The sequence below is a fragment of the Pleurodeles waltl genome, chromosome 9 (assembly GCF_031143425.1).
Source record: "Pleurodeles waltl isolate 20211129_DDA chromosome 9, aPleWal1.hap1.20221129, whole genome shotgun sequence".
NCBI lineage: Eukaryota > Metazoa > Chordata > Amphibia > Caudata > Salamandridae > Pleurodeles > Pleurodeles waltl.
This window is the reverse complement of record NC_090448.1, coordinates 418401169-418420791: the sequence shown is the minus strand read 5'-3', so window position 1 is coordinate 418420791 and position 19623 is coordinate 418401169. Positions and strand designations below refer to the sequence as shown.

Below are 19623 nucleotides of genomic sequence, written 5' to 3'. Positions count from 1 at the left end.
GCTTAGGGTCTTCAAATTGGTATTTATCAATCGTGTTTAGGTTATCTAGATCGAATCCGGACTACGGTGTGCTTAATGATGTGTACTCTTAAGCTAAAATATGTTTTGTATGCGTTCATTACACTGGATACCCCAAAATATCTCTATTTGTTTATTTTACCTGCATTTGTGAGAATTTGTAGGGTAGCCTCTAACTTTTGCCATCGATTGTGAACTGGCTTCCTGGATTCATTTTTATTTCTAATACTTTACATCTTTTACGAATCTTTCTTTTGTTTCCTCCTGAGCTTTGCATTGCCTGCCCTGTTCCTGCACTGCACGGTGCTGTCGCTTCCCCCTAGCCTCATCATGTCTCTGCCCTGTTCCTGCACTGCACGGTGCTGTCGCTTCCCCCTAGCCTCATCATGTCTCTGCCCTGTTCCTGCACTGCACTGCACTGTGCTGTCGCTTCCCTCTAGCCTCATCATGTCTCTGCCCTGTTCTTGCACTGCACGGTGCTGTCGCTTCCCTCTAGCCTCATCATGTCTCTGCCCTGTTCTTGCACTGCACGGTGCTGTCGCTTCCCTCTAGCCTCATCATGTCTCTGCCCTGTTCCTGCACTGCACGGTGCTGTCGCTTCCCTCTAGCCTCATCATGTCTCTGCCCTGTTCCTGCACTGCACGGTGCTGTCGCTTCCCTCTAGCCTCATCATGTCTCTGCCCTGTTCCTGCACTGCACGGTGCTGTCGCTTCCCTCTAGCCTCATCATGTCTCTGCCCTGTTCCTGCACTGCATGGTGCTGTCGCTTCCCTCTAGCCTCATCATGTCTCTGCCCTGTTCCTGCACTGCACGGTGCTGTCGCTTCCCCCTAGCCTCATCATGTCTCTGCCCTGTTCCTGCACTGCACGGTGCTGTCGCTTCCCTCTAGCCTCATCATGTCTCTGCCCTGTTCCTGCACTGCACGGTGCTGTCGCTTCCCTCTAGCCTCATCATGTCTCTGCCCTGTTCCTGCACTGCACGGTGCTGTCGCTTCCCTCTAGCCTCATCCTGTCTCTGCCCTGTTCCTGCACTGCACGGTGCTGTCGCTTCCCCCTAGCCTCATCATGTCTCTGTGCCATACCGTTGATGTGAAGTCAAGCCTAATGACTCCTTAATGTCATTTTATCTGGTTTGCTTGTAGGATCTGCGAGGTGCGCTCTGTGGATGGCACACCCATCACCTCATTCACAGTCCACGAGTGCGAGGGCTCCAGCCGCATTGGTTCAAGGGCTAGGCGCTACCTATTCACTGGCCACGCCAACGGCAGCATCCAGATGTGGGACCTTACCACGGCCTCAGAGGTGGCCAGCAAAGGTGAAAACCGAGGTATGTGAGAAACCACCTGCCACATTTGTAGTTATGCACCTAGGTTTTACTCTTTTTTTTTTTTTGGGAAGTCTCCAAACTGAGTATAGGTTTTATTGCCAAAATATAATAAATTCAGTATTTTATTTTTCTAGTGGGAAAATCTGCAATTTTTCACACAGACCTCAAGGGCCAGATTTACTAAAAAAGTGGTGCAGTGCACTGATGCGCCAAAATTGTCAGCACCTTGCTGCGTCACTTTAGAAACGCAGGGATGCGCCGTATTTATTAGAATACGGCGCACCCCGTGTTTCCCCTGGTGCTGGTGCTAAATTGAACAGATTAGCACCAACGCAGGCATCCTTGCACCATTGTGCAAGGAAGTCTGTGTTGAGGAGTTTGATTTTTTTTTTTATGTGTGGGAAGGGGTTCCTTCCTGCAGATAAACAATCACTAATGGCTGTTAGGCACTTGTGTGTGTGCTGCAGAATGCCAAAGCGTCATTTTGAAATAATTGTTTATGTGCCAGAAGGGACACCTTCCCGCACATAAACAATCACGCCCACAGCATCACCCATTGCATGCCCCTTCCACGCAAAGGGCTGCCTGTGAAGGGGCCGTATTTACAAGGTGGCCTTAATCCACAAAAAGTGGCTTAACGCACCTTCTAAATACGGCGCAGGGCATTTTCCACCAGAGCGTCACAAAAAGTGGTGCTAGGGTCTCTTAAATATGCCCCTAAATCTGCACAGAAAAGGATGCTCCTAAAAATCTCCATTGCACTGAAAGGTGCAGGATTCTGCATAGTGGAGATGTGATGCCTATTGCCGATAGAGCTGCAGTCACAGTTAGACGGAAGCGTGTAACGGAGTGTTCCATTGGTAGGATTTCAGGGTGTTTGTGCTTTGCCTGGCCCTTGGACACACAGACATCCTAGGCTGATGCGTGCTTCTGGTCCATTTTGATCCCGCATGAGAAATTGATGTCATGAAGCCTCATTGATACAGCGTGTAAAATTAAACTGGACACACATTGTCTAGAGGCGGTACAATAAAACAATTATAATTTACATGACCAGCACAGGAATACCCTGCAGACCCTTGTCAGAGAATCCCATTGCAGCTCCGGGTCACAAGTAGAAAACGTGCGTTAGTGGATTGTCACTGAGAAATGACAGCCATTTAACTTGAAGGAGTCAAAGTTTTATTTATTAATTTTTTGTTAAATGATGGTCAAATAATTTCAAACGTACGTAGAGCTGCCTCCCACCCCAAAAAAGGAGCAGGTTTAGTACAGCCTTTCTTTGAGCATAGTTTAAGTGGAGCTATTTCATTTGTAGGCCGTTGACTGGGCATGGCCAACTGCCTACCACAATGGCTTCATAACCATTGCGCTCTGAGCTCCTGACTACCACTGCACACACTAGAACTCTCCAGATCAGCAAAGTATGATTCCCTGCACACTGTTTCTGATCGACCTGCATACTGCTTGTTCGAGGCGCACTGAGGAGCTGTCATTCCATGCTGCGTTGCTGCAGCGAGGGCCCTCTACTTATCACGGCCTGGTGGAATGGAGTAGCGTGGCTGGGCTGGGGCCTGACCGGTGCAGCCAGCACAGGCTCGTTATGCTGACATTTCTATGTGCCTGCGACGTTTGAGCAGACCCGCCTCTCAAGGAGGCTGACAGAGATTGTGGCATCCCATCGCTGGGCCCTGGAGAACGCGAGCAGTGGCTTCCCTGCAGTGGAGGTAAGACCAGTGGACGCCTTTATCGCAGCGCATTGCTGCTGCTGACACTGCTCATTGACCACCTCCGCTCCTCCAGCCCAGTCATCCATATTGCAGCTGACTTGCTCCCGATGCTCTACCTATTGTCGGTTGCACACCCTGAGGCTTGGTTGAGGCAGCGGTCTTCACCACCACAGGTGCTGAATCCTGGGCCAACCTGTGGTGTGAGCCTGGGTGTCTCGGCCGTGCCTGCCACTTCTCCTGCCTAGCGCTCTTTAAGGAAGACAAAATGGGCAGGTCTGACCCAAAACAAGTGAAACTCAGCTTTGACCAAGGCAGTGGAGGGACAATGAGGAAGATGAGCTCCAGATCAAGACCGCCCCCTCTGAACCCACACGCACAGGTTTTGGCGCTGACTTCCTTCCTGGGGGCCCAGGTGAAGACATTAAAACAATCCTCATCCATATGAAGAACAGTTTACAAGCCATTGATTCAAAGATTGACCATCTGACGAATCACATGGACCAGGTGAAAGCCTAGATAAGCAAGGAGACCGCATCGCTGACACAGAAGGTAACATTTCTGAACATTGAAGGCAACATCCCAGTGCTAATGAAAACTCTACTTAGATTGGAAGTTGAGATCAGCAAAGCTAGCTCTGAAAGAGAAGATTTGGAAGCGTGCTTGAGGAAAAATAGTTTCCGCGTACTTGGCCTTTGTAAGTCTAAAAACATGGGCAAGTCCGAGATCTTCATAGAAACACTATGTTCGATAGCATGTGTGACTGTAGATACACATGCTCTGCATACTCCTGCCATCTAGTGTTGGCTTCAAACCCAACATTAGATGGCAGGTGTATGCTGAACATGTGAATCTACAGCTCTACATGCTACGAATAGATGCTTACTGGGCAAGTAACATGTTCATTACTGACATACTGGGCAGACCCACGTTCTCAGACCTCCTAATCATTGACTGCTGGGACCAAACCCAACTCCTGGAGCGACCCTTCGACCAATAGTGCACATCCTTATCTACAACGACTACGATACTGCCCTGCAGCTGGCCAGGGAGAAGGGCCCCCTGCAGTATCAAGGCCTAACAATATTGTTGTGCTCAGATTTTACGGCTGCGGTGCAGGAGATCAGATGGGCCTACACCGAAGTAAAGATATTGCTGCGCACACACGACATCAAATGTGCATTGCTATATCCTTTACACCTTTGAGTACAGCTGGGGGATCGATTCAATAATTGCCAAACCCCAAAAGAGGCAACGAAGCTTGCTAAAGATATTCTCAAGAAAAAAAAACTACGAAGCAACTGCATTGCCTCTCCAAACGTGGGCACTGGCCCAGACGATGACTGACCACGGGCACTGCTCAGCCCAGGTATCATTTTCGGCCAGTAACGTAATAACCTAATGGCTTTATAGCTGGTAAAAGTGAATTTACTGACTCAAATAGCTGATCACTCCGAATGCACCGTCACTGGGAGGTGGGTTGGCCGACCTGACCCACCCCCCTCAACCTACTGTTACTGTTTACTTTTGATACTGAGCGTATCATGAGGTACTGTCCTATTTTGACCAAAGCTGCTTATAGCAGTGTGGGTAGGAGGTGGTGGTGGGGTGATGGTATTGTTTTCAGTGGGATTGTTGTTGCTTATATCATCAATTGATTGGTGGATTAGGAGCATGACCAGCATAACCATGTTCCCACCTTCTCCATTAATATTGATTTTTATACTAAGTTATACATGAGCTAAAATTACGTACATGGGTTGGGTAACCGCAAACAGTAACGCATGTTCCTGACCTGCCTTGCACGTCATTAGGTGGAGATTGCAATGCTTAGGAGGCTCGTCTACCTGTGAGCTCGGGCACTACCTTCCCTTCCCCTTGATTCTCAAGCACATAATTCATCTCATATAGCTCTCACTCAAGTGGTGTTTCCACCCTCATCAAGAAAATATTGATTTCAAACCCGTATGCACTTATGTGCAAATGCAGAGCCCTGCGTGTGGAGGGAGCGATTTGTGACAGCCCCACCACCCTGATTAATATCTCTGTACCAAACACACTCTCCGGAATTCCTCCATCATATGCTCGCCGAATGTTGGCCTTAATCGCAGAGAATATTGTCGGGGGGGGGGGGGGGGGGCTGTTGATTTCAATCTGACTCTGCCGTACACTACACAGTGACAACCCACACAGCCTAGACCACCCACTCCCAGCTTGTTAACTTCATTTCACAATGAAGACCCATATGGTGTGAGGAGAGGGAAGATGAGCAACTATAGGGCTTATTCATACTGTTCTACAGTGCACGACACTCACTTGTGCATTGATCTCTGGCTTACTTCAGGCATGATTTCACCCTGGATCCAGGACATGGTTTAGTTGCTGCGCTCACTATCTGACCACAACCCCTGAGTGTTGGTCCTGGCCTTACCTCAGGCCTTGAGATGCTCGCCCTTCTGGCAGCTCCCTTCGAGAGCTCTCCACGACGCCACATTCCGGTTATATTAACACAGGCCAGGTTCCCTTTATAGTTTATTCAGAGGATATGCCATTGGCAAACAGTATTGCATCCTACCGTCACTGAAGACAGAAAAATCCAAGAACATCCCAGCGTACCTGGGATGCACGTTTGAGAGAGATCATGATCCCAAAGTTCTTAGATCAGTAAATGAAGTCCCAGTAAAACACTGACCTGGCTTACCAAGTATGCACAAAGACACACAATCACACATGTGTTAGCAACCGCCTCGGGAGATGTCTTTGTTGGTAACACAAACATTTTTCAAACTTTTAATTCATACTACACCAAACTGTACGCCTGCGCCAATGCGTCAGGCCCAGGAGACATCAGACGCTTCCTCGATGGTATTCCGCTAGCCTGCATAGAAGGGGCGCATGCACCTAGCTGATTAGTATACATGAGATACCACTGCAGAAGAGGGCAGACCAGATAGTCAAGCCTCAGGCTCAACTGTTTTACTTCTGAGTTTTATAAAGAATATATAGCAATACTGGCATTGCGCCTGGCAGATATGTACCAGGAGGCACGGGAGCAGGGCACTCTATTCCGTAGCATAAGGGGGCAGTTATGACTGCTCTTCTGCAACCAGGAAAGGACAACTGGGACTACAAGTCTTATCGACCATTGACCCTGTTAAACACCAACAATAGAATATTAGCCAGTGTAATAACCAAGAGATCAACCCCCCTCATGAGAACCCTAGTCCTACCAGAGCAGTCGGGATTAACCCCAGGAAGGGCAGTATCTAACAATCTCGGAGCATTCTCCCCAGTACCGCTTCAAACCAGACTCTGAAGCCGCTGCAGGCTTTTTGGAAGCACAGCCAGCATTTGACTGCTTGGAGTGGCCATTCCTATTTGCAGTACAACAATGTATCGGAATCCCCAATAACACACTGAACCTGGTACAATTACTGTATAACAACCCCTCTGCCCGTCTTCACATAAATGGCTATATGTCTGACTCCTTCCTCATCCAAAGGGTACCAGATAGGGTTCTCCCCTCTCCCCAGTTCTCTTCTTGTCGACTGAGCCCCTTATGCCCTGGCTGAAGGCTGAGTATTACTACAAAGCATCATTCTACCGTAGAAGCACATACCACTGTCTATGTATGCAGATGACATCATGTTGTTTGTCAACCTCCCTCCCGCTCTTCGAGAGGTGGTTAGGTACAGTGGGCTCTTGGGTTGCAGATTTATTGGGGGCATCCGAAATAATGTCACTTAATGATGTCACTAATAAGGTAACCCTCGAATATCCACTCAGATTGAATCTTGGGCCCGTAAGTCCCTAGGCATCCTAGTCTTCACAGACATACAAACACTGATCTACCATTACTATGGCCAAGCTTACAAAGGTGATAGATAAATTACCCTTCCAATGTCATTGGCTGGTAGACACATAAATTAAAATGATCATAAATGCCATGTTTTTATATGTATTTAACAATTTGCCAGTACTTTTAACAAGACCTTCTTCAGTACTATGCATTCACTGTTAATGAAACTGACCTTGGGGGTAGGGAGAGTTGTGGAGCGGGTGGGAACCCCAGACTGAAGTTGGACCTCTCTTCCCTTGTCGTATGAACGGGGAGGTTTCTCAGTTTCAGGCCTGGAACATTACTACCACATCACGCGGTCTCATTACGTATCCTGCTGGTCCAGCCATGAATGGACAGCCCCTTTCTCTATATTGACCATAATCAAAGAGAAATGGGTGACCTGGCCACGGCGATTACCAGAATCCCCCCTAGACCTCTGCTCAGTATATACCTGGTGAACTGCACATGCTGGTCAAACTGCTTTCTGGTCAGATGAGCGAACTTGGACTGCCTGTGCTCCCCTGCATTTAAATTAGCTAAAGACCCCACCATAACACCCATGCTGGAATCCAGAGCCATAGATAGCATGCACAAAGCAGGTTTCAAATGGGGACCAATTATGTAAAGCAGGGACTGATCAGTTTAAGGAAAACATAGATGTAAATACCCTCGACGTCTTTACATACTACAGGGTACATTATTCTATTTTGAAACCGTGGCCAACATTCCTCACAAAACCTCCTGAATTAACTTAACTTCTGACAGCACGGGACACACAGGGATGGATTTCCAAGTTGTATCGATTGTATATTGACAAAAATTAACTCTACCACATTAGGCAAATGGGCATGCAACATTGGAAAAAGCCTCAGTGACACTGAATGACAGTACTGCTGCACAGGCACTAAACTGGTTTCCACTTTGATTATTATCAAGATTTATTGCAGCCCTAAATATGGGCACACCATTTACTCCAGCTCCCTAGCCAGCTGTGTTCGCTCCAGATCCGGCGGGATGTTTCCCCTGGCCTGAGGGTGCCCGCTGATTAGAACCTGCTGGGCAGAGTAGCCAGTGCCATTGGTCAGATTGTTCAAGAGCTCATAGCATACTCCCCTGAAATAATGTCACTGGGGTCTGTGAAACTACTCCCAAAAGCTATCCGAGAAGAACCGCAGTATACTGTTACTACTAGCTTAAAGCGGCTTCTCGCTTGGATGCGGAGGCCCTGCCCACCCTTGAAGGACTGACTTACAGATGCTGCACGCTGCACTGAATCGTCAAAGTTACAGTCTTGAATTACAGGTCCCGCAGTCACCACCTAAAGGCATTTGGGGACCCTCGAGAACGTATATGAACATTGTTTGATTGCAATAATAAAGTATGCACACAGGCTTTTTGTTTTTTGTAACATGATATGTGTAATTACCAAAGCAGATGCAGGAGTAGACTTCGTGAAGGTTGCCCTGCTCCAGGGAGCTCAGGTTAGGTATACTGTAGAACCTTCTTATGTATTTGTTGCCAGATGCTCTGCACTGTACATGTTTGGTCACATGTCCAGTGCACTGGGTTCTTATGCTCAGAATAAAACCAAATTGAATAAGCAAATTACATTTGTAGGATGTTTGTTTTCAGATTTGTAAATCGTATAGAATAATTGGCAAGATGTGGTCAGTCTTGTTTATTCCAGACATTAGTTCATCAGACAGACATTATACAACAGCAATAGTAAATGATTTTAAAAAGTTACAGTCCAGTCCATCATCTAATTGTTTAAGTGAAAAGAAAAAACACCGATTCGTAGGATTTTCCGGTGGTCTAGATAAGTACTGCGATCATTACAAGAAAATACATTAAAATGTTTAATTGTCCAAAAAGCGCTCGTGCAAAAAATGAGTATGTATCGGTTAATTGCAATGTATAAATAGAGAGAAGGCCTGGTCAGAATAGGATTAAGCATTACACACTTGATCCCTGCCCCTTTGAATTCACCCTCGACTTATGCTTTTGCCAATGAGGTGTGAAAGATCCTGCAGTCTACTGGGTTTAATGAATGTTCAAACAAAGCGATACAGATGTGAATGTTTCACCTTACCATACTTCACTATGAATAATAGCCCAGGCTACCAACCTAAATACAGATGGGCTATGTGGAGATGATGGTATCTTCCAAACATTTCATCAATTTAGTGTTGAACAATTTCCCAATTCTTTTACGTGATCCACCCAATGAGGACATGTGACGACAATAACATGGAGTAGGCAGATGGTGGATGCAAATAGCAACATGTTTCTGGCACATGACATTACTGAGTGTTACAGCCCTTAAGTTCCAGCTCTACGTTTTTACGTTTTGCGATTTGTAGAGTTGCTGATTCTTTGCAAAAATATAGACTGCAAATCCAAGCATGTTATGAAAAACTCTGACTGAATAAGTAGCTGTTGCATGAACCCGATAAAAGTGAGTGCTCCGACTACCATTGCTAGATATGTTTAGTTCATCCATGAAGGGAAACTCATGCTTTCTCTTGTTTTCACGGGTATCTGTTTTAAGGTCTGGGTCAGGGGTGCAGTAGGTACAGTGCTCCAGGTCCCAGAGACCCCAGGGGCCCTCCGAACCCTGATTTTTAAGTATTTTACTATTCAAAAAGCAGGTGGGGTGCATTTCTTTCCTTGCACTTGGGCCTGTGAAGCACTGGCCACGTCATGGCTTGGTGGTGGTGTGGATTTCAGGCCGGGTTTGGTGGTCTGTGTTCCATGCGTGGATGCTGGTGGCAGTGTACTGCTTGTTTGGTTCTTGAGGTTCACACTCCCATACCTTTTTTTTTTCTTTCAGAGTTGGGGGGTCTGACTGAGGAGGAGTTATTGCAGCAGCTGGAGCAGTGTGACCTCGCCCTGACCCGCACCCCGGATATGAGCCCAGCTGTTTCCTTCACACACTCCACCACGCCCCGAGCTTCGGTATCCAGGTAACACGCGGCACTCCTTATGCACTCCCACGGGAACTTTTTATGTCTTTAATACCTCACCCGAAGCAACTTTCACCTCGAGGTTACTGCATGCATTAATGGCTCAAGGATGTCTTTGTGGCAACTTCTTGGGGGTTTCAGTGCAAGGTTAAAATGTTGTTTATAGTATTATTCTGCGTCTTGCCAGTAGATGTCGCTGTAAGCGTGGCTCGTGTGCTGATAAAATCCACATTTGTGTTTTACCTTCCAAGATTTTAACCGGCTCCGACTTACCTGTTTCATCACCCTGATTTACAATTAGGAATTGATATTCGAGGCGTGCAAGCCTTTTGATCTATGTCTGTCGGGTCCAGAGAGATCTCGGACCAGATGTCTGCACCAGCGCTGCCAAGTTTTCAGTGTGCTTATGTGTGACATTTCCATTACTTAAGTGCGTCTGTGTGACATTTAATTGCCGCATATGTGACACTTTGAGTGACACTTAACAGTGAGAGAAAAAAGCGGGTGTGATCATGCAAACAGCCAGCTGTGACATATTAAACCCTTCTGTGCGATAAACTGGAATGTAGGTCACCAACGTATATTTTCGAATAAACTGTAGCATCCTAAGGAATATAACCCTATGTAATGACTCGATAAAATGTCACAAGGACCCTGATTCTGTGAACATCTCAATGTAGAAATGCATGTGTGTGGGCAGGATTTATTTACAAGGGATGAAGGGCCGTATCACACTAGATGTAACCTAATGTTGCTGAATCGATAGTAAGCAACAGCATACATCTGTACTTCATTCTTTTACGCTATAGATTTGCAGTTAGGGATACTTGTAACAACCATTTTTTTTATAAGAGTAGCACATGCCCTCGTTGCGCAAAGTAATCTCCAGTAAGTTCATGAAAATTGCATGTGGCCTTCTTCAAACAGCCAACAAAAAAATAATATAATTTCGGCCACAAAGTGTTTCTCTGGAGAACGCATACCATAAATAACATACCATGTCAATTGCGACATTTAGAAAGACCCACCAAGCCAGTCTTGTCACCTTAACCTCCTAAACTAGTAAATGACCTGCTGCTTGTTGGTGACGCATTGCTGTTGGCAGGACGCAGGCTGCAGGAGGGGGGTGGATCCCCTGAACCGCATGTTTGCTGTTTGTGCTGCAGGTATGGGCTTTGGTAGGATGCAGCCTTGATCATCCAGCAGCCAGCGGACACTGTCTGACATGAAGGGGTGCTGAGGGGACCGGCAGGGTGGGGGAAAACAGAATCCTGCGAGCAAGGCCTCTTGCCCTCTATAGTACAAAGCACTATCAGGGTAATGCATCAGAGGTGCCACTTATTTGTTTTAGCTCCGGACGCGTCAAAAAAATGATACAAAGCTGCCTCCCACAACCTCAATCTGCCTGGCCAATCAAGAGACACTGCCATCCGGATAATCCGATCCGGCTATTGAATGTTCAACCCAAACTTCCCTTAGATCGCCCACGCGGAGAGGCTGAGAGGCTGGGTTTATTGAATGCAAGAATCCCGGGCTTCACACAGGCGCCACGGCTCACCTCCTATTCTTGTGACTTAATAAGTGGTGGCTGGCTCGTATTTACAGGAGGTGAAGCGGGGCACACTGATAATACAATTAAAAAAAGGCCCTTGTCTGAGGACGTCTCTCATGGCACCGATGCGTGACAGGAACCAGGAAACTGTACTAGCCAATCCTGATGCTGCTTTCATGCTGGTAACCATCATGGAAGCAGCGTCAGGATTGGTGGGAGTGGGCTCTCAGCGTTCACAAGAGCATTGGAGGCCTTTGCTTTTTGTAGCCTAGTGAAGTTTAAAGTGTGCATGTCAGGCTGGCTGTCGCAAGCCGACCGGCCTAAGGGACATGCTCACTTTAAACATGTACAAAGAATTGCCCCGCCCCGTCCTGGCATTCGATTCAGGATGGCGTGCTGAAAAACAAAATGGTAATAAAGAAAATGTTTTACCATTTAAGTTTTCCGTTCTGGGGGCATTTTTTTAGCTCTGTTCTCGTGGACGGGTTGCCCCTGGACTTGATGTAAGATAATTGTCTGAAGCTCTGGGCAAGGGCAGCAACGCAAGCACTGCCACAGCAACTCAATTTTATTATGCTGACCGCTGGCTGCTTTTGTTAAATGCAGCCCCTTGCAGTGCGCCTTGTTGTACGCAAGTGTCCTAGGGGCGCTATTATGCGTGAATAATTCATTTTTGTAGGGTGCTACAGACATCAGCACTAAAATGTGCTAGTCTAACCCCGATGCGTGACTCTTGGCAAGGGTGATGCACAGCCTTTCTCACCCAGTCACGCTTTCCAGAAAGGAGGCACAACTGTCATCATAGCAGTGGTTGTTTTATTACCTTTTCATTCTACAGTCGACCCACACATTTTGCGACTTCCTGAGACAAATTTAGAGCACCGTCGTCGTTGCGAGTGGCCAAGACCTAATGGCAGAGCTTTAAGTGGGATTAAAAAAAAGTGAGGGGCTCTAAATGCAGCATGGCCAAAGAGGCGTGACCAGCAGTTATTGGCAAGGGACGTGACCTGTGTAATTAAGGGCATGGCGTAAATCAAGAGAATCCAGAAACCTGTGACTCACAAGTTCTAAAAGTGAGGCTGCTGCCAGAGATGTATGAAGGTGCAAGAACACCATAGTGCAAACATGCAAAAGATAAGTCTGAAAAAGTACCGCCAGGGATCAGAGGGCAAAAGTGACTTGTCCCATTAGGGAAAGAATCAAGTTCACATTTCGTTCATTCCTTTTGAGACTTGGCCACAATCCTTCTCTAGAACAAAAAATTTACATTGAATTCCATTATCACATCTCTGAATCGGACCTATTGTTAGAAGCGTAGCAGTGTTTTGTGGGCCCCAGTTCAAATAAAAAACGGGCCTCTAGCTGCAGTTTAAATGATAAAATACAACAATAATCGTGGTTCAGTGGGCCCTAGTGCCACTGCACCTGCTGCGCCCATGGACACTGCGCCCCTACCCAGCATTGCTGGTCTGACAGAGCTCTTTCTTTCACAAATACATTATCTCCCTTCCCAGAACGGGCAAAAGGAGCATCTGTGTCCAGCAGCTGAAAAATAATAAAAAAAATGCATGCTATCAGTTGGGCTGCCAGCAGGCTCCATGGCTCACCATTTACTGTCACAGTGTGCATGGAAAATGGTATGTGACCTCGGAGCGGTGCGATGCAGCAGCAAAAGAAGCCAGGGTCCTCTGGTCCTGTGTGCCGTGCAAAGGCCTATGTGCTCACGGAGAGGTGCTGATACAGCAGCAAAAGAAGCCAGGGTCCTCTGGTCCTGTGTGCCGTGCAAAGGCCTTTGTGCCCTCGGAGCGATGCTGATACAGCAGCAAAAGAAGCCTGGGTCCTCTGGTCCTGTGTGCCATGCAAAGGTATGTGCTTTCAGAGTGGTGCTGATACAGCAGCAAAAGAAGCCTGGGTCCTCTGGTCCTGTGTGCCATGCAAAGGTATGTGCTTTCAGAGCGGTGCTGATACAGCAGCAAAAGAAGCCAGGGTCCTCTGGTCCTGTGTGCCGTGCAAATGCCTATGTGCCTTAAGAGCGGTGCTGATGCAGCAGCAAAAGAAGCCAGGGTCCTCTGGTCCTGTGTGCCGTGCAAATGCCTATGTGCCTTAAGAGCGGTGCTGATGCAGCAGCAAAAGAAGCCAGGGTCCTCTGGTCCTGTGTGCCGTGCAAAGGCCTATGTGCTCTCGGAAAGGTGCTGATACAGCAGCAAAAGAAGCCAGGGTCCTCTCGTCCACTTGGCTGTGCAAAGGCATTTGTGCCCTCTGCGAGGAGTTGATACAGCAGCAAAAGAAGCCAGGGTCCTTTGTCCCATGGAAATACCTATATGCCTGAAGAGAGATGCTGATACATCAGAAAAAGAAGCCAGTGTCCTCCGGTCCTGTGTGCCGTGCAAAGGCCTATGTCCCTTAAGAGCGGTGCTGATGCAGCAGCAAAAGTAGCCTGGGTCCTCTGGTCCTGTTGGCCGTGCAAAGGCCTACGTGCTTTCAGAGCGGTGCTGATGCAGCAGCAAAAGAAGCCAGTGTCCTCCTGTCCTGTGTGCCATGCAAAGGCCTATGTGCCTTAAGAGCGATGCTGATAGAGCAGCGGGGTGAATCTCTCCAGAGAGCGCAGTCCTTGGTAAAGATAACCCTCGTCTTCAACAAGAACAGAAAAGAAAGCATCTTGGGCCTTCTCCCTCGTGTTGTTAATTCTCTTTGGTGCAGGTGTGTGAAGTGCAAAAATGAGCCAAGAGACTGCCTGCCAGTTGTTCAGGGAAAGATTTGCTTTGTTTGTTCCTCCTGCTGCAGTATGCATTTTGCATGTGGCTAAATTATGGGGCAAAAAAAATAGAGCCCAAAAGGGACCCGTTTTAGTTGTCCTTTTAAATTACTACCGGTGCTGAGCCCCAGAAGGACCCGGCCCACTTAAAGCCGCGCCTAATGGTAAACTCACTAAAACTAAAGAGTACTATGATAAGTGATACTAGCCACCACCACCACTGTCCGCAGTCTCATGGTCTTGCCACTCAAAGATTAAATAAATCCCATAGTGTTCACTTGTTTCTTAGCGCATCCTCTATACACTAATAACTGGTATTGATACCAAACTGCTCAATGGTTCTTATTTTAAGAACCCTTGCAGAATAGCAATACACGACAGCTCCAGGTAACCAAGGATACTGCCATGGGCCCTTCTTTTACGGACCCTTGTTTTCAGGTGTGTTGTTCTGGCTGCCTCCGCTGAAGTGATCTAGGACTTCAACCCCCATAACCTATTAAGATGATAACAATGAGAACCCGGGACTGGAGCAATGCATCCTTGGTAGAGGTGAGCAAGCCCAAGAATTCACGGGCCGAGCCAAAGATGAGCCAGGGGTCTGGCTTGGCGGTAAGAGCTCAGATACGAGTGAAGTCCAGAAACAAAAATCTGCATGGGAACCATGAAAATGTAACTCCCAGCTTCCAACCTCGCATAAACTGATTAATGAGCAAGGCAGGCTGATTATAAAGTAATTAACACGGGCCTCCCTCTGGGGCTTGGGCGTCCGTGAGTCCAGTGGATTGTTTGCTGTGCTGATGTGCTAAAAGGCAGTGGGGGCAGGAGGATTGTAATGTAGTTAACACAGCCCTCCCCGGGGCATGGGCTGGGGGGGTCCATGATGATGTGCCAGAAGGCAGAGCCTTCCTTCTCCTGGTGGCTGTGTTTACGGCTATAGCACAATGTTGCTTTTCACAGCCTGTGAGAACCAACATTTTATTTTTTATTTTTTGCTGTTTTATATAGTGCGAACTCGACCAGAAGTATTGTAGCGCTTTACACGAGCACCAGCGACATTACACGAGGTCCCTTTCTTTTTTATAAAGCATGGAGACTTTAAGTGATTTTTCCCAGAATCACAAGCTGGTGAGCGACTCAGAGACTCGAACCTAGTTCCCCGGGTTCAGTTAGGGTGACCACCCGTCCGCAAATTTCATGAACACGTTATTGGGACTCAAGTCCGTTGTCCGTTGTCTGTGAAGAGCCCTTTCACTGCCTTTTGTCCGTAATTCTGGACATTGAGCGAGGAGGTTGGGGGGACTTTGGGGGTGGCTGCATTTTCACACTTCTTGCAAGGTTAAAGGCACCCAGAGTATGTGCCAGTAAATTTAACTCTGACTTTAATGTATCTGTTGGAGAGATCAGTTTTTCCTAGTCTTGAGTTTTGACTTATCTAAAAGTAGAGCAGAGGGATAATGTTTCTCCAGCAAAACGCAATGTGTAACAGGCAGATCAAAAATAAAACATGTTTTTTGATGCAGATAGTTCTGGGGGCTACTTTGTTTTCACAGATACACTTTTGTTAATTGCAGCTCATAAGATATATTCTCAATAAAGCGAATGAGCTATGAACAGGGCCACTGGAATTATGCGATTGTGCTGCCGCAGAGTTTTTTCTCATGGTTATGGATTTGCCACATAATCCATAACGTGCCGCATAATGAGCACATTTCAACAAAAGTTTTTGTTTCTTGCTCAAACTGTTCACACGTTGCTAAAAGTGAAGCAACATGTAATGCTGCACAACAGAATGTCCTTCGCAAAAGTTGACTGTTCAGTTTTGTCTTGCTAATTATTATATGTGGGTATTGAACCAATACTAATGAGGTGAAATCTATGCCCACAAAATTTTAACAAGTGTAAAAATCAGAAAATAATGAAGTAATACTATCACAAAATATACCTCATGACACGCATAAATTGCGTTTTCTTCCCACGTAATTTAATCAAACCTGCTGTTTAATTTAACTTTCTGCTGCATAATTCCAGTTGCCCTGGCTATGAACCAGAATCAGATTGCAGCATGGAAGCTGCAGGGAATGGGTCTATAACCGTATTGATTTTTTCCTAATTTTTTATTATTCTAAGGTTGCTAAATAGGGTTTCTTTGAATAATAATAAATACTTATTAGAAAAAAAACAACCTCACCCACTATGCTATGTTTTAAATCTTCCATTTGTATTTCTTAAGACTAAGCGCTCTTAGCATATAATACCTGCCAGTATGGTTGACTTGGTTCCTACATGTTGTAGTCCTCATTATCTTAAGCAGGGCCACTGGAATTATGCTGCATGGGAGGGCCATGTGGCAGGTTTGAGTAAATTACGTGACAAGAAAAGCTAAATCATGCGGTGTGATGGGGCACATTCTATGATAGTATTGCTTTATTATTTTGTCATTTTTAAACATGTTAACACTGTCTGGATATTGGCTGCAGCTCATTAGTACCAGTTTATCGCCCAAATATAGCTATAACCTTTGCAAATGGCCTACCACTGTGCAGAAACATGTCGCTGCGTTTTAGTAACTCTTGAACTATTTAAGTTAAACTCTACACATAATGCAGCAGGCGACAGGTTATGAGGCAAATGCGGCAAACCTATAATTATGCAAAAATCGCCATGGCTGCACAATTGCATAATTCCAGTGGCCATTCTTTTAAGTAACATTTCCTATACACTGGTTTACACACTTACGCACCATTGTCTATGTGTAATATGTGCGTGATATAACTCACTCTGGCACCCTATTCTGCCATACACACTTGGGATGAGTAGCACTCTAAAAGAAATTAAATACACATGAGAGCTGTTATATTTAGTGATGAGGGGAAACTTTGGCGGGTGGTACTGATTGCATCCTCGGAGAAGGTGGTCTTGTGTGTACACAACAAATATTCTTACACTGCTGACCACCAGCATTAAACCCAGCCCTGCCAGGGATGTAGCGATCACTCCTGCAGCCTGTGCAGTGCCCCAGACCCTGAGGTAGAAGCATTTCAGCTGATTGGGGGACAGGCTGGTAGGAAGTTGCTATGAATGGAAGGTTTTAATTTTATCATAATTTGTGTTTCTGTAAAGTTTTTATTTAAACATTTCCAGTTAGTGGATAACGAAGAGCACAAGTAGAAAGGACAATCGTAACCGAATTGTTCTAATCCCAGAATCCTCTAGTGCCACACTGTAACCTGCCAGACAAATGCTTTGGGCTAGAACCTTGGATGGATTTCCCCCTCATTCTTTGAAAAATAGCCTTTTCTTAAAAAACAGTGATTTTCTGTCTATATGTACATGCCATTTCTGTAGTGGGACCCTAGCCAAAAGGGAACGGAGCACTGAACAAGCAACACAGCACAGCAAGTGAAGTTGCTGTGTTGTCTTGCGTGAAAGAGTAGAGTATCACCATATTTTCAAAGATATGGGGCTTTGGAAATGGTATTGAAAGGTCTGTCATGCAGGTTACAAAGTGAACCCCCACCATCATCTCTCTATTCATGCCCTATTCATCCTCTTCATCTCTCATTTCCTTTCTCTCTCACCATTTTGTCCTCTCTTGCCATTCGTCTCTGCCTCTCACACTCACCACATACTTTATATTAGTTCCCTCTACCTTGCATATGCGACCTCTACCTCATGTTCTCTTTTCAGTCTTCTCTCTGTCACCCTCAGCATCTTTCTCTGGTTTTGTTTGCTCCTTTCTCTGCGCCATCTTCTGTTGTCTTCTTTTCTCTTCTCAGTATCTGCTCTTTGTCACCTTGCAGCTCCTCACTTGCTTTACTCTTCTCGTACTGTTCACTCTCACTGTTTAAAAAATATGTCTCTTCCTCTCAATATATAGCCCTTTCATCCTTTCTCACCGTCATTTCTTTATCTTTTTCACACTGTCTAGTAGTGCTACTGCCTGTGAACTCTAAGCTTATGGTTAGCAGCAGAGCGCTGCTTCTGACTTTCATTCATGGTACCAGGGTAGAATTGTGAAAACTCCGCCTTATGTCGGCTGTCAATTCTGATTGGAGTGTGTATGTTTGCTACTTTTCTCATCTTTAAATCTGTCCAGCCATATGTGAATGTTTGCTCAACACTCCAATGTTTAAAACAAATGAAAGAACATAAAACAACTTTGGCTTCTACTTCTTTCAGTTATTTTATAATCGTGTAACATCTTCCAATGTGTCTGTAAAAATGACCTTTTGTCCTAAGTTTGTGTCTTAAATTGTGACCTTTTGTCCTGAATTTCTAGCGTCACTCTCCTGAATTTGCCTTCTTTCAAGGTGGTCACCCTAGGTTCAGTGTCGGCAGTTCGGGCCATAACGCCACATTCTCCTGCCACATTCTGTTACAGCTTTAAAAAACACGGTCATGCATTGTCTTTTAGACAGATGTGCTAAAAGGCAGTTTGTGTGGGTGCTTTTTGATTTGTAACACAATGCTGCTTTTCACTAATTGTGAAATCCACACAAGCAGTTACAACTTAAAAAAACACCAGCACAGATGCTTTCTCTGTTGGTAAAAGATGCCAGTAGACAATGCGTCAGAGTGTGTTTCTTGACTGGGGGCAGGGCTCGGATTTTGTTGGGCTCGAGGGTCTATTAGGACCTCGATCCAGAGCCGGGCATCTGACTCAAACAAGGCTTGAGCTTTTGAGGGCTCGCCCACCTCTAATCCTTGGTGACATAGCATCATCTGGTATAATTACAGAAGGAGGTAGGGCAAAGTCTGCCTCACTTAGACTTGAGCCTGCAAACTTCAGATTGCCTAGAAATCTTCTCAGCAGGTTGATTGACATACTAAACTATCTATCTCATGGTTTATCATGCAAAAATCCCAGCATTTGTGAAGTAATTTGCTTTTTTATGAACTGGAGAAACACCCAGAGCTTTACCATCCACTCACATAGTCAGATGCGTGGTAGGGTGAATGATGTTACTGTGTAAATAAAGTATCCCCGTTTCACAGCTTTCTGAATGTTCATATTCTGTCAAGTGAACAGCAGTGCTGCTGTTCACCAGGGGGTCGCATGCGGCCCTCGGGCTGTACTTTGAGTATCCCTGATTTAACCTATCATTCTCTTCTTGCAGTCCTCTTGCAGGCATTGATTCAGGCTGAGGATTACATACTGAATCAATAGGTATTAAAGAAGGATCAGAGACTAACTGAGCACTGTGATCTTCACAGAGATATTAATTTTCTACCCGGATGCTCTCTTTAAAGCCATATGTTTTGCAAGCTGTTTGCTTGGTAGCTATAGGTCTAGACACCAGCCTTTTCTTTTTACCTCAAACATCTTGGTGCTAACTATGCTAAGTGCCGCCCCAGGAATTAAATAAATGTATGGTCCTTCAATCTGTGAGGATAGCGAAGGCAGGGCAGAGTGATTCCTTAGGTAACACTTAGCAAGGT

The 19623-nt window shown here is 46.0% G+C and overlaps 1 protein-coding gene across 2 annotated transcripts in view; it reads left to right on the top strand.

Moving 5' to 3' along the window:
• SHKBP1 (SH3KBP1 binding protein 1) overlaps positions 1 to 19623 on the top strand; it is a 220937-nt gene that overhangs the window by 193097 nt on the left and 8217 nt on the right. For both annotated transcript variants that reach the window (XM_069207207.1, XM_069207208.1), the window contains 2 exons: positions 1159 to 1343; positions 9745 to 9877. In XM_069207207.1, coding sequence (XP_069063308.1) covers positions 1159 to 1343; positions 9745 to 9877 — 318 coding nt within the window. The remainder of the gene's footprint in view (positions 1 to 1158; positions 1344 to 9744; positions 9878 to 19623) is intronic.